The sequence below is a fragment of the Mobula hypostoma genome, chromosome 13, assembly GCF_963921235.1.
Source record: "Mobula hypostoma chromosome 13, sMobHyp1.1, whole genome shotgun sequence".
In the NCBI taxonomy this organism is placed as follows: domain Eukaryota; kingdom Metazoa; phylum Chordata; class Chondrichthyes; order Myliobatiformes; family Myliobatidae; genus Mobula; species Mobula hypostoma.
The window spans coordinates 76,053,994-76,068,851 of NC_086109.1; the positions used below are offsets into that span (position 1 = coordinate 76,053,994).

Consider the following 14,858-nt stretch of genomic DNA (forward strand, 5'->3'; position numbering starts at 1 on the left):
AGCTGCATTCTTTGGCATCTTTCATTGTTTGATTTTTCCACCTCAAAATTTGCTGCCGTTTATTTCAGCAGTGAGCACATCATGTAAAACTTTTGACGGAATCAGCTGTTATGGGTACGTGAAGGCATTGGCACCAGCCAGCAATAGGGATGATTGAATTAGTGACAGGGTTGTGGAGCTTGTGGTGAAAACCAAGGACAGTTGATAAACACGAGAAAATCTTCAGATGCTGGCGATTCAAGGCAACACACACAAAATGCTGGAGGAGCTCAGCAGGTCAGGCAGCATCTATGGAAGTGAATAAACAGTTGACATTTTGGGCCAAGACCCTTCTTCAGGACTGGGAAGGAAAGGGGAAGATGCCAGAATAAAAAAAGGAGGGAGAAAGGAAAGGAGGCTAGCTAGGTGATAGGTGAAGCCAGGTGAGTGGGGAAGGTCAAGGGCTGAAGAAGAAGGAATCTGATACATCTGATACGAGGGGAGAGTGGACCACTGGAGAAAGGGAAGGAGGAGGGGACCCAGAGGGAGGTGATTGGCAAGTGAGAAGAAGTGAAATGTCAGAGTGGGGAGTAGGGGAAGGGGGGGTAGAATTTTTTTTAACCCCTAGGAGAAATTGATACGCCCTCAGGTTGGAGGCTACCCAGACAGAATATAAGGTGTTGCTCCTCCATCTTGAGGGTGGCCTCCTCTTGGCACCGACATTTCAGAGCTGGAATGGCAATTGTAATTAAAGTGTTTGGCCTCCGGAAAGTTCTGTTTGTGGTGGATGGAATGGAGGTGCTCGACGAATTGGCCCCTCAATTTATGACAGGTTTCCAAGGACAGTTGTTTAAATAGAGTCATAGAGAAATACAGCATAGAAATAGGCCATTCAGCCCATCTAGTCCATGCTGTCCCAATCTTCTGCCTAGTCCCATCTACCTGAATCTAGGTCATATCCCTCCAAACTGCTCCCATCCATGTACCTATCCAAACCTCTCTTAAACATTACAGCTAAATATCCACTTCTGCTGGCTGCTCATTCCACACTCTCACCACCCACTGAGTGAGGAAGGATCTGCGTTAGACCTAACTGAAGAATTTGTGGCTCATCCAAGTTTGAGTATTGGATAAGTAAAGTCACAAGATAAAAGGGGGAGGGTTCAGTTGGCAGATTAGGTAGAAGTTGGTGTTGGCAGAGATCTAAAACATTTTGTGAGTAGAGTAAGGGAAAGAGGGGAGTTAGCCTCGTCACAACGGAGCTTGCTACAGTCTTGAGCTAATGGGTGCTGACCAAATCGCTTTCCTATTAAAAACTAATTACCACTTTTCCATTGTTCTCTCCAATATCACATAGGCATGAACTTGTCATTTGCATTGTTAAATGACAGTGAAGTTACCAGTGTTAAATGCCATAATCAATGTCTTTTGAAGAATACATGTGACATTATGCATTGTTATCTGTTATTCCCCATTCAACCACAGGGGTGCTGTTTCTCCCCCTCCTGCAGGGTAATATGGAGAAAACTGCAGAACATTGGGTATTTATCTAGTTTTTGCTGTACGAATCTCCTAAAGATGTTGTGATGTGTTGCATAGAAATCACGGTTTAATGATGTTTCACCTCAAAAACATTTCTAAATTCTATATCTTTTGTTCCCGTTAAAAATAATTTTTAAAAAATAAATTTGTATTTCAGCACCTTAATCTCCTGTTTGTATTCTAATTATGTTCACTTAAAATGTTTTTAAAAATTACCTGAGCATTGAGTGTTTTTACAACATGCACAAAATGCTGGAGGAACTCAGTAGGTCAGGCAGCATCTGTGACCTGGCAATTGTTGTCTATTTATCATGGTTGATAGGATCACTTTTGCTGGATGACAGATATCCCTTTTAGTGCTGAATGCAGGATGAAGGAGGTTCTGGCTGGACTGGTAGTCAGATGTTTTGTTTTGCAGGGCACTTTAAGAGATCAGTGATGAGCATTTAAAAAACCTGGCCAGTAATCAATGAGGACATTATTACAAATCCTTAGATACCAAATAAACATCACCTTTAGTCTTGATGTTCCACTTGGTGCACTTGTAAATCCAGTCTCAGCTGTCAACACTGTTATTGTAACATGGAAAGTTTTAAATGTTTTAAGCATTTGCAAAAACGGATTGTCTAATCAAAATTCCCAGCAGTAGTCCCTCATTGCTTTTTATTGCTTATATTGAGGTGCATTAGTGAAAACTAAGAGCTGTACTCTTACCAGACTAAATACATAAAGCAGCGGAGATTAGGTGAAGTGAGTTTGGGCTTTAAAGTATTCAATCACTAGTTCCTGGAAATGAAGCTTCTATTTGTTTAGAACCTGAATGAACAGACTGTGGCAAAGTTTATAACTGGTCCTCACCTGACATGCTATGTGGTGTGAGAATAATCTGCAGGTCATTTTAGTCCCAACATATTGACAGGTTTGCAACTGCATTCTGTAGTATGTGTAAAACCTCTGCCTGGTTACATTCACAGTGAGTTTAAGAACAAGCAATGACTGGAAAGAATCTTCAGATTTTGAGTAGATCTTCTGCAGTGAGTTACTGCTGCTCGGAAAAGGTGGGGATTATCCCATATAATGAGCAGCTAAAGGTGATCCCTTCTGTCCATTTAAAGCCCCTGACTGCCATTACATTCTTGGCACCGTATGGAACAGAGCAGTTAACTATGTATGGACAGCTTCTCTCTTTAAGCTAGCGAAAGCTTTTTAAGATAGCAAACATTTCGAGTGTCATTATTACTTGCTGTAACATGATTTTACCACATAACTAGATCACATTGTCTAGTGCTAACATTTTAAAATGTTATTTTACATGCTTTGTTTAAAGATACAGCACAGTAGCGTGCCCTTCGGTGGTGTCCAATTACCCCGATGTGATCAAATAACCTACTAACCCATAAGGTTTTGGAACATGTGCGGAACCAGAACATTGGGAAGAAAACCACACGGTCACAGAGAGAGCATACAGACTTCTTCCAGACGGCAGTGGAATTGAATCCTGATTGCTGGCACTACAGTACCTGCTAAGCTACTGTGCCATCCCAAAAAAATGGCACCTGATATTCCCAGGTGGTCTCCCATCCAAGTACTAACCAGACCTGAGCCTGCTTAGCTTCCGAGATCAGATGAGATTGGGTGTTTTCAGTGCAGTATAAATTTGGAAATAAACCTGTTCAGGATTCTTAATATTAGTGAATGTCATGTTATGAAACTCATTAGTGAAGGGAAATGTAAAGTCTGGCATTAATAAGATGTTAAATAATTACTTTCATTACCAAGATATTTTCCACAGCCACAGAAGGTTGTGAGGTTAGGTGCTGACCTTGTGAGTAGTGTCGATAGGTCAGTGACGGTGTAACCCTTTCTCCAATGGAAAATATCTTCAACCTTTAGCCTCCTGTGATTCCTTCCACAAATGCTCACGTTCACCACCTAGGCACTCGCTGGCCGGTAGCCTAGGGGCATCTGCATCAGAGTTTGAGACGAGTGGTCCAGCGGGCGGATCCGACCGGCCCCTTGCATGCTTTCCATCCGCACTACAACGGAATATCGAGCCTCGTAAAAAAAACAAAACAAAAAATGCTAAAGAAACTGCGAGGTTGCCTGCCGCCCGATGCACCACAAAGTGTGGAAAGGAGCAACAACCACCCAAGTATAATCATAATGCTAAGGTGGTGCATTTGTAATAATCATTTAATGTGTTAAAATATGCACAGTTAAACTTTTATCTCCATTTATGAATGCCCCTGGAATGAATATTGCTTTAAGAGAAGAGTTTGTTATCTGTTCACTGGATTTAAAATAGAGATATTTGATCATGCTGTCCTCTCGGTATTTTGACTGAATACAGGGTTAGTGATCATTGAACCAGGAAATGAAAGTGTTTAAACCCAAAATCTTTTCAGGAGATTTTTTTTTGGTTTAAATCAAGAGCAGACAATGTATTGAGCAAGAGCTCAATCTTGTTAAATCTTACTCTGCTAGAATAATTAAGTCAATTAATTAAGGTCAGTTATGACAGAATATAGTTGGTCAGATAGGAAATCGTCACATAACGTGGTTAATTTGTTTCTGGCTTTTTATGTGGTTGAAGACATTCCCGTCTCTAACGCACTGTTCTAATTTAATGTTCGTCATTTAGGACCAGGACAAGTATCAGTTTGGTAAAACAAAGATTTTCTTCCGCGCCGGGCAAGTGGCCTACTTGGAGAAGCTTCGAGCAGACAAGCTCCGTGTTGCCTGTATCAGGATCCAGAAGACAATTCGAAGCTGGCTGCAGCGGAAGAAGTACCTGCGCATGCGATCGGCCGCAATTACAATTCAGAGATATGTGCGGGGCTACCAGGCCAGATGGTATGATACCTCTCAAGTCAACGAGCTCCCCTTTGCTATGAGCCCACAAAGGCTGCATCTTAGAGAGAAATGGCAGTCTTAGTTCAGCCTCACCTGGGAAGCTGTCAGCCCTGCCACCGGGTTGAATTAGTCTTCGCTATGTGGTATAGGAACCAAGGAGGACAGTCATTTCAACATCACCTCATGTAGATATAAATGGAAGAAGAGTGAATCATTGAGAAATTGGTAGATAGGAACCTTGCCACAATGGGAAAGGTGCTCTTGTTACTTTGGATCTCAAAACTTGTTCTTTTTCCAGACGACTAATTTGTTGCTCTGACAACCTGACACTAAAGTTGATGGTAGGGTAATGCACGTATAATACATAATTAATTTAAGTTTTTAAAGTCATGAATATTTCAACTTTTTATCCTTTGCCAATGTAGATGAATCTTTCTCCAATGAATATTTCATTAAAAGTTATGCTTAGTGGATAGTATATCGATCAGATATAAAAGGTATTCGATATTCCCTTTCACAGCCTCAAGATTTTGATTCAATGAGATGAAGTGTTTGGAACGTTTTACTTCTAGGGAGTCAGAGCAAGCCTTGTCATAGCGCATTCTAGTGACCTAATGGGCTGTGATGCTTCTAATGAGCACAGTATAGCATTAGTGTGTACCAACTTGCAGAACTAGTGGGTTGTTTAGATATCTGTGCGGCATGGCCCATTGTTCACAGCTTCCTTTCTCCTTTCCTTGTCCTAACCTGCCATTTAAATAGAAAATCTGGTTGTAAAGCGCCTCTCTTTCTCACCTGCCCTGAGTTTAATGAATTTGAACTGACTTGGTTTTCATTGTGGTGTGGAGTATTCACTCCTCCTGTATCCGTACTATTGCAGAGGTGATGAAATTGGTTGATTTGAAAGCTGATATTGACCTTGGCACAGGGTAAGCCAGAATATTACGGGTTCTGGTATATATCAGTCGCTACTAAGAAGACTGTACGACAGCAGATACTATTTTCAGTGGATGAATTAAACAAAGGGTCAAACTGTGTCTCAAACTGAAATTAAAAGCCCTCTTGTTAAGCAAGAGCAGGAGAATTCACACTCGGCATCCTGGGCACCTGTTGTCCATCTACGCCGCTAAGCCTTTAAACTAAATCTGTCTCATCTGGCTTGTATCTTGCTTCTGTCAAACTCTCAATAACTGTAACCATTTTATTATGTTCCAGCTATGCCGAGTTCCTCCGCAGGACCCGGGCTGCCGTTCTCATCCAAAAATACCAGCGCATGTACGCGGCTCGGCAGAAGTTCCTGCGTATCCGGTCAGCCACCATTGTTATCCAGTCTTTTGCGCGAGGCTTCCATGGAAGGCGCCAATACATGGCTGTGAGTACCTCTCTGATAATTTATTTAATCGCTGTTACTGCAAATGCTTTTTATAGTTCAGAATGAAATCCATAAGGAGAAGCGGAAAGCAATAAAGATATATTTACAACGTACTGTTATGACACTATGTCATAGTTATGTGAGGAAATTGCTGTTAAATGGACTTATCCCACTATTTTGTGTTCTTGCTGTATATAACATAAATTTCATTCAGCAATATCATCTCATGATTGGAATGAAATACATCTTCCACTTTGTGAACTGATTCCACATCTTACAGAGTTACTTTCAAAGACTCTGCACTCATTTTTTTTCTCAGTATTATTACATATTTTTTAATTGCACAATTTGTCTACTTCTGCGCATTGGTTGTTGGTCTGTCGTTGTTTACGTGGAATTTATTTTTTAATCAATTCTACTGTATTTCTTTATTTTCCTTTAAATGCCTGCAAGAAAATGAATCTCAAGGTTGTGTACGGTGACAAATAAGTCTTTGATAATTTACTTTGATGGCAAGCAGGTTGTATCAGGGTGACATGAGGAGAAAATCTCCCTCAGCTCTGCCCGATGATATACATTGACCCTAAAGCTCAAGAGCAACCTCCAAACTAAGGTAGTCTTTCTGTGTGGCCCGTGGATAAGGCAGCCAAGTAGCACCATGTCCACAAATGCCCAACCTAATCCATGGAAGAGGTGCTTTTATCCCAGAAATGTAAATCTGGATTCTAAAGGCTAGTGCCTAACTTGGTACGTTCTTGAGTTTAAACTGTCAAACCTCCCTTGACTCCATTGCTTTGATTGGCTCTTCGAATTTGGTCCGGGACACGATTAAAACACATTAAGAGGTTACCTTAGCAAGGGGAGATATTAGCATAAAATGAGCTTTGTGATTTATCAATGTAAAGAAAACTCGTGATTTGTGCTCAGTGTATTTGAAGAGGAGACCTTTCCTGTAGCCAATGTCCAGTAATTAAGATTTAAGCTGCCAACAAAAGACACATAATTTCTAACTACAGTACACAACAATATTGGAATACTGCTAAATGAATATATTAAACCAAATACTTAAGTTAAAAGGCACCAAATTACCTCTCAATCTCTTTAAATACTGGATAATTTACTTGGACTCAAAGTTATTGGAAATACTGCACTCGTGGATTCCTTCCAAACTCTAGAGAGTCTATTCAGTCATTGACCTGGCTCTTTTGCTCTTGATGTAGATTGGACAATCAATCCACTCTTTGAAATCATCTAATACCTCTAAAGGTATTAAAACACATTTTATTAAAGTAACAAGAACTATGTTATATGATTTTTATTTTGTTTTAAATTATTTTTCCAGCAACCCTATCAATCGGTTTTAAGTCAACATCACAAGAAAGACATCACCTTCTTGCTTTCCGAATTTGATCAGAAAGCGAGGAAGTGCAGAGGCTGCCTGACCTGCTGAGTATTTCATTTCTGGAATTATTTTTTTTTTTAAATTAGCTTTATTTGTCACGTACAGCAAAATTTCAGAATATACAGTGAAATACTTTGTTCGTGTGAATGACTAACACAGTCTGAGGATGTGCTAGGTATACTTCTGGCACCAGCAGAGCATGACCCACAACTCACTAACCCTGACCCTAACTCAGATTCTGTGGCATGTGGGATGTAAACCAGATCAGCAGGTCACAGAGAGAATGTACAAACCTGCTACAGGTGGCGGGAATTGAGCCCTAATCGTTGGCTCTGTGAAGTTTTACACGAACTGCTTTGTTACTCTGCTGCCCATTCTTCTTCCCCATCAACTTTGCTGTTTCACGTGTTTGAACTGCATAAAATAGGTGGCTAAACTGCATTTTGTAATTAATTCATTAGACATAAAAAGCATTTATGGAGGTGGTTGGCTAAATCCTTTTCACACTGCCATCATCTGTGCGGCCAGTGTAAAGTTTTAGCTATAGTTCCATGTATCATAGAACATAGAGCGGTACAGCAAGGTATGGGTCCTTAGATCCATGATGTTGTGCTGGTCTACTCCACAATCAGTCTAGCCCTTCCCTAGCCATAACCTTCCATTTTTATTTCATTTTATGTGCCTATCTAAGAGTCTCTTAAATGTCCCTAGTGTTTCAGTCTCATTCCATGAACTTGCCACCCTCTGTTTAAAAACATACATCTAGCATCATCTCTCAGCTTTTCTCCACTCACATTATTATTATCATCATTATTATTATTAGCCGTCGCCACCCTGAAAAAAGGCTGTTCACTCCATCTATACCTCTTACCGTCTTATACACCTCTGTCAAGTCACCTCTTGTCCTCCTTCACTCCAAAGATGAAAGCCCCAACTCGCTCATCCTTTCCTCATCAGACACGCTCTCCAATCTAGGCAGCATCCTGGTAAATCACCTCTGCGTCCTCCCGAAAGTTGCCACATCCTTCCTATAATGAAGCAGCCAGAGCTGAACATAATTTTCCTGGTGTGATCTAACTAGAGTTTTTCGGAGCTGCAGTGTTACCCTACTGCTCTTGAACTCAGCCCCACGACTAATGAAAGCCAACACCACACACACCTTCATAGTCACCTTATTAGCTTGCGCGGCAACTTTGAAAAGGTGTCCCTGTAAACCACTTCCTTTTCCAAACAGCTTCTCCGGGAGCAAAAAGCCATCATTCTCCAGAAGCATTTGCGGGGCTGGATGGCAAGGCGCAAGTATCGCAGGACGCACCACGCCATCGTCTACCTGCAGTGTTGTTATCGCCGCATGATGGCAAAGCGCGAGCTTAAGAAGTTGAAGATTGAAGCTCGCTCTGTGGAACACTACAAGACCCTCAACATTGGCATGGAGAACAAGATTGTACAACTACAATGTAAAGTCAACGACCAGGTATGGCTATAGTGCATTCAGTGTACAAATGCCGTCTGTTTCTCCAAAAGACTAGCATTTATTTAATTGTTTATTTCACTGCTGAATGGTTTAAAATTGTCCATATTATGATGTAGCAGTTCAGTAGGAGCACTCATGAGTGGCTGAGAATTACGGATTAGTTTTATTAGTCACATGTACATCGAAACATACAGTCAACGACCAACACAGTCGGAGGATGTGCCGGAGGCAGCCTGCAAGTGGCGTAAGTGTCACACCAACAAGCGTGGCCACAAATTACTAACTCTAACCCGCAAGTCTTTGAAATGTGGGAGAAAACTGGCGCACCCTAAGGAAACCCTGCAGTCATGGGGAAAATGTACAAACTCCTTACAGCCAGCGGCAGGAATTGACCCGGATCGCTGACGCCGTAAAGTGTTCCATGAATCGTTATACGACGTACTCGAGAGTTGAGCACTCTCACTTGGCCTCTACTGGGCAGTAATGCACATGCTTACTTTATACTTCTCCCATCTTATCCTGAGTAATTGCCTCACTCACCTGCAGTAGCAGGCTCGGCTCTCACTCTGGTCAACAATACTGTTAACCCTTGTTGAAAGTGCACTTATCTGACAGCTTTGGCTCCCTTTATTCTCCTCACTCCGATTCCTTTGTAGGGACAGGGGCTGCCATAATAGGAGTGAAAGAAAATTAATATATTTTTTTTAAAAAACTGCAGGCGCTGGAAATCTAATATACAAAACATAAGTTGCTTGACACACTGAGCAGGTCAGGCAGCATCTGTGGAAAGTGAAGCTGAGTTAAAAGTTCAGAAGAAGGGTCCTTGACCAGAAATGTTAACTTTGCTTCCCTCTCCACAGAAGCTTCCTGATCTATTGAGCAATTCCTGCATTTTCTGTTTTTATTGAAAAATGGGAGTAATCTGTATACTCAAGTGAGCAGTAGACCGTTAGTCTTGCGAGACCATGGATTTGTGCCTGGAAAGTCTTCACTCTCCAGGGCGCAGGCCTGGGCAAGGTTGTATGGAAGTCCAGCAGTTGCCCATGCTGCAAGTCTCCCCTCTCCACGACACCGATGTTGTCCAAGGGAAGGGCATTACAGACCTGTCGTCACAGAACAATGTGTGACTAAGTGCCTTGCTCAAGGACACAACACATTGCCTTGGCTGGGGCTCGAACTCACAACCTTCAGGTAGATAGTCCAATGCCGTAACCACTTGGCCACGTGCCCACACACGAGCAGTAGATCATGCTAGATAATACTTCTATATAATGTCCTCCCTAAAAACTTTCTTGGGGGGAATAAAGAAAAACTAGTATGTACTTTTTTTCTATAGAACTGCATTGAAGTTATAGTCCCTGAAATTGAATGATTCAGTTCACTTTGCCCATAGCACGCAACTTGTGCTCCTTACATAAACATAAAAAAAGTCAATATTATAACTGTCTTTCTCTTTGTTTCTAACAGTCTCTTTATTTTCCTCCTTTTTCCCACCAATTCCTTGTTTTTGAGAACAGTCTCAATATTGTGAAATGTTTTCAACATCAGAACTCTTTTTAGAAAACACAAAATCTAATGGAGGTTCACCCTTCCATTTTATACAGGGTTGTATATATTGAACCACTTTCTTCTGAGCCTTTCTCAACATTTCTGTAGTCAGCCCATTGTGGATTTAGTCACCAGCCGACTGAATGGCCTTTGATTCTCTCTGGACTCTTTTCCTTCAATGCAGACCAAAGAGATAAAATCCCTGCTGGAGAAGTTGCTGAGTCTGGAAGCTATGCACACCACTGAGACAGAGAAGTTGCGCACTGAGGTCGATCGGCTGCGCGTCAACGAAGAAAATGCTAAAGTGTCGTCCAACAAGATCACGTCCCTGATGGAGGAGATTGCCATACTACGTAAGGAACTGAAGGAGACTCAGGCACAGAAGAAACATCTTGAAGAAAGTGCGGAAAAATACAAAGAGGAAACAGATCAGGTGAGGGTTCCCTAAATTTTCAGCACCTCATTATGTCTAGCAGTTTAATAAAACTGCTTTAAAAATTAACTTAATATTAACCATTGTTTCTTCTTTATACAACACAAGCATCTCTTGACGTACTGATTGCCCTGATTTTTTTGACATTGTTTTTGATTTTTTTCTCGCTGAGCACTGGGTGTTTGACTCTTTTTTTAAAAATTAGTTCTTTTGGGGTTTCTCTGTTTTGTGGCTGCCTGGAAGGAGATGAATCTCAAGGTTCTATAATGTATACATACTTTGATAGTAAATGAACTTTGATTATAAACAGGAGATTCTGCAGATCTTCAATCCGGAGTAATGCACTCAGAATGCTGGAGGATCTCAGCAGGTCAGGCAGCGTTGATGTAGAGGAATAAACGGTCGCCGTTTTGCATCGAGACCCTTCATCAACGCTCAATGAGGGATCTTCATGAAGGGTTTTGGTCTGAAATGTCAACTGTTTATTCCCCTTCACAGATGCTGCTTGACCTGCTGAGGTCCTCCAGCATTTTATGTCTATTATGTTGTTTTCTAATACTGAATAGATCTCCCTGAGTGAGATTCAAATACTCCTTTGTGGTAGTTTAGTAGAAAGGAGAGATTTGGTATTACAAAACTGCACAGGCAGTATGGAGGTTATCATGTAGTGCAGAGATAGGAGGCACCAAAAGGGAAGCTTAAAGCTGTCCTTTCTTACCCTTTCCAGGTGCTGTTCCAGCTCAAAGAGCAGAATACTTTGCTGAAGAATGAGAAAGAAGATCTGAATCACCGAATCCAGGAGCAGGCCAAAGAGATAACAGGTGACACTGCCGTGGCTCATTTAGATGAAATATAGAGTGGAGTCGATTCCACTGTAACCAAATTCAAAGTGTGGAATCTGATTGCGATCTCAACAACGGCCTTTGTCCCATAGAAGGGGAATGTCCCAGGAAATTCACAGATTGTGAATGCCATCCTCCACTGACTTTCTTTTTGATTTTAAACTCCAGTTTATTTTCTGGCCTTGGTTGACTTCCGGTGTTAGGTGAGGTTTAGACTGTATATTATTGATCTTAAGCTAGTTTTTGATAGACGACTCTCCGATAATCAGCTCTAAGTTATACTAAAACTTTTGTTTGGGTTGAAGATTACCCAACAACACAATGGCTTACTAATCTGCCTTTTGAGATTTAAAAAAAGTGACTGCAAAGATAGTAGAGCCAATGGTTGAAGCTCTACAAAATTCAAAATATTTGACAGGGGCCCAGTAAATTACAAAAAAAACACACAACTGTGATGCCTTTGTTCAAGAAGGAAAGAGATGAGTAACAGTAAACTATAGAGAAGGTGCTGGAGTCTTTAATCAAGGATGCAACAGCTAGTCAGTTAAAAAAGACTTAAGCAACCAAACCTAGTCACCATGGCTTTATGAAAGAGAAATCATGTTGGATGTGTTTGCTGGAGAATGGGAGTCTATAAATGTGATGCAATTGGATCTCCAGAAGGTTTTCAATAAGGTGCCACATAGAAGGCTAGTGTACAGGAGCTGAAATGTGTTAACAAAGAAGACTCAGTCTGAATAAATGGTCCTTTTGACAGACTGGTAAAACTCTTAACTAGTTGCTTCCCTGACTATGGATGCCATCCATCACCCTCCCAACAATATCTAGTCGTACTGGAGTACCCTGAGGATGGAACCTATTGTAGAATATTGTGAAGCTATGGACTTTCGGAAGTGGATTCAAAATTCTTGAAATACAGTCTGCAAATGAATGGTGTACAGAGGGTTTGAGGTGTTCCAAAAGTTAGATGTACCAATTAAGGCAAATGACATACTGGCCTTGTTGGCCAGATAGTTAGAGTTCAAAAATAGAGAATAATATTACAATTTGTAAAGCCAGGCCTCAAGTACTGTGTGTGATTTTAGTTGCTTTACCTAATAATGAAAATGCTAGCATTGGAAATGCTCCAGGAAAGTTCCACTGGACTAATTCTTGGAGTGAGAGGGTTGCCATATTATGAATGACTAAATAAGTTCGAATTTTGCAGAATGAAGAAGCAACTTCATTGAAACATAAACTATCCTAAGGCAGTATAACAAAATTGATTTTGTATGATTCCACCAGTGGGAGAATCATTAGTGGATGTAACTGCAAGATGAGGTGGTATTTATTTGAAACTTAGGAATTTTCAACCCTCAGAAGTTGTGGAGGCCAGACAAAGCCTGAATGACTGTCATCCAGTTGGACTTACATCCACTGTGATGAAATGCTTCGAGAGGCTGGTGATGAAGCATACTAACTGTTGCATCCGCCCCAATTTGCACTGTTGGTCTGCAGTAGATGCCATTTCATTGACTCTTCACTGAACCCAGGGACATCTGGACAGCAAAGGTGCATACATCAGGATGTTCTTTATCAACTACAACTCGACGTTCATTACCATCATCCCCTTAAAACTAATCAGTAAACTTCAGGACCTTGGCCTCAGTTCCTCCTTGTGCAATTGGATCCTCAGTTTCCTGACTTTCAGTCAGTTTGGATTGGCAACAACATCTCCTCCACATGCCCCCCTCAGCACAGGTGCACCACAAGGCTGTGGGATCAGCCCCCCGCTCTACTCACTTTACACTTATGACTGTGCGGCTAAGCACAACTCCAGCACCATATTTAAGTTTGCTGATGACACCACTGTCGTTGGCTGAATCAAACGGGGTGACAAGTCAGCATATAGAAGCGAGATTAAAAATCTGGCTGAGTGGTGCCTCAACAACATGCTGTCACTCAATGTCAGCAAGACCGAGGAGCTGATCATTGAGCTCAGGAGGAGGAAACCGGAAGTCTACAAGCCAGTCCCCTTCAGAGGGGTCAGATGTGGAGAGGGTTAACAACTTTAAATTCCTGGGTGTTATTATTTCAGAGGACCTGTCCTGGGCCCAGCACATAGTGCAGTTATGAAGAGAGCATGGCAGTGCCTCGACTTCCTTCGGCACGTCATTGAAAACTTTGACAAACTTCTATTGAAGTGTAGTGGAGAGTATGTGGACTAGTTGCATCACGGCCTGGTATGAAAACACCAATGCCACCCTGAAACAGAAAATCCTACATAAAGTGGTGGATATAGCCCAGTCTATCACGAGTAAGGCCCTCCCCACCATTGAGGACATCCACATGGAGCACTGTCACAGGAATCATCGAGCTCACCCATCATCCAGGTCATGCTCTCTTCTCGCTGCTGCTATCAGTAAGAACATACAGGAGCCTCAGGACCCACACCACCATGTTCAGGAACAGTTATTACTCCTCAACCATCCGGCTTTTGAACCGGTAGGATGGCGCCATTGTAGTGTAGCAGTTAGCGCGATATGCGTTACAGCTTAGGGTGTGGGAGTTCAGAGTTCAATTCCAGCGCCATCTGTAAGGAGTCTCCGTATGTCTTCCCTGTGGAATACGTGGGTTTCCCCCCGGTCATCTAGTTTCCTCCCACAGTCTAAATTCGTACCAGGTAGGTCAATTGGTTATTGTAAATTATCCCAGGATTAGGATAGGGTTAATCTTATTTGTCGGGGGTTACTGGGGTGGCATGGGTCAAAGGGCTGGAATCTCTAAATAAATTAAATAGGCAAACCTCACTCGCCCTGTCACTGAAGTGTTTCCACAACCACTGAACTCACTTTAAAGGACTCTTTGTCTCTTTGCTTATTTATTTATTTATTTATTTATTTATTTATTTATTTTTCTTTTGTATTTGCGGTTTGTTGTCTTTTGCACACTGATTGTTTGTCCATCCTATTGGGTGCAGTCTTTAATTGGGTCTTTTATGTTTCTTGGAATTATTAAGTATGCCCGCAAGAAAAAGAATCTTTGGTTTTTTTTATGGTGACATATACAATTGTACTTTGATAATAAGTTTACTTTGAAGGTACTTATAAAGTAGAGGTGGATGAATTCAGAAAAGATTGGGGGAGTTGAGGGAAGAGTGGAACTCTTGTAGATGAGTTGAGGAGAGCGGCAGATTTGAGAAGATCATATTGAAAGGTGGGTCAGTCTTGAGGGGTCAGTGGCCTGCTCCCGCTTCTGCTCCTTGTGTGTGCTATTTGTTGCCGGATTTCTTGTTGCCCTCTGGTTACATATAACGCTTTGGTATCTCCACGCCACTGTAGAGCTGGTATTTACTGTCTGTCCTTGCCTTTGGCTAAAGACCAGATTTCTCTGTCTCGCCACTCAAGGCTGGTGGGCAGGATGCCAAATAGAGC

The 14,858-nt window shown here is 41.7% G+C and overlaps 1 protein-coding gene and 1 pseudogene across 4 annotated transcripts in view; one reads left to right on the forward strand and one right to left on the reverse strand.

The window, feature by feature from the left end:
• myo5aa (myosin VAa) overlaps positions 1-14,858 on the forward strand; it is a 223,058-nt gene that overhangs the window by 157,349 nt on the left and 50,851 nt on the right. For all 4 annotated transcript variants that reach the window (XM_063065969.1, XM_063065970.1, XM_063065971.1 and 1 more), the window contains exons 19-23: positions 4,163-4,374; positions 5,590-5,746; positions 8,383-8,622; positions 10,355-10,603; positions 11,331-11,424. In XM_063065969.1, coding sequence (XP_062922039.1) covers positions 4,163-4,374; positions 5,590-5,746; positions 8,383-8,622; positions 10,355-10,603; positions 11,331-11,424 — 952 coding nt within the window. The remainder of the gene's footprint in view (positions 1-4,162; positions 4,375-5,589; positions 5,747-8,382; positions 8,623-10,354; positions 10,604-11,330; positions 11,425-14,858) is intronic.
• On the reverse strand, positions 3,066-3,180 carry LOC134356025 (5S ribosomal RNA; annotated as a pseudogene).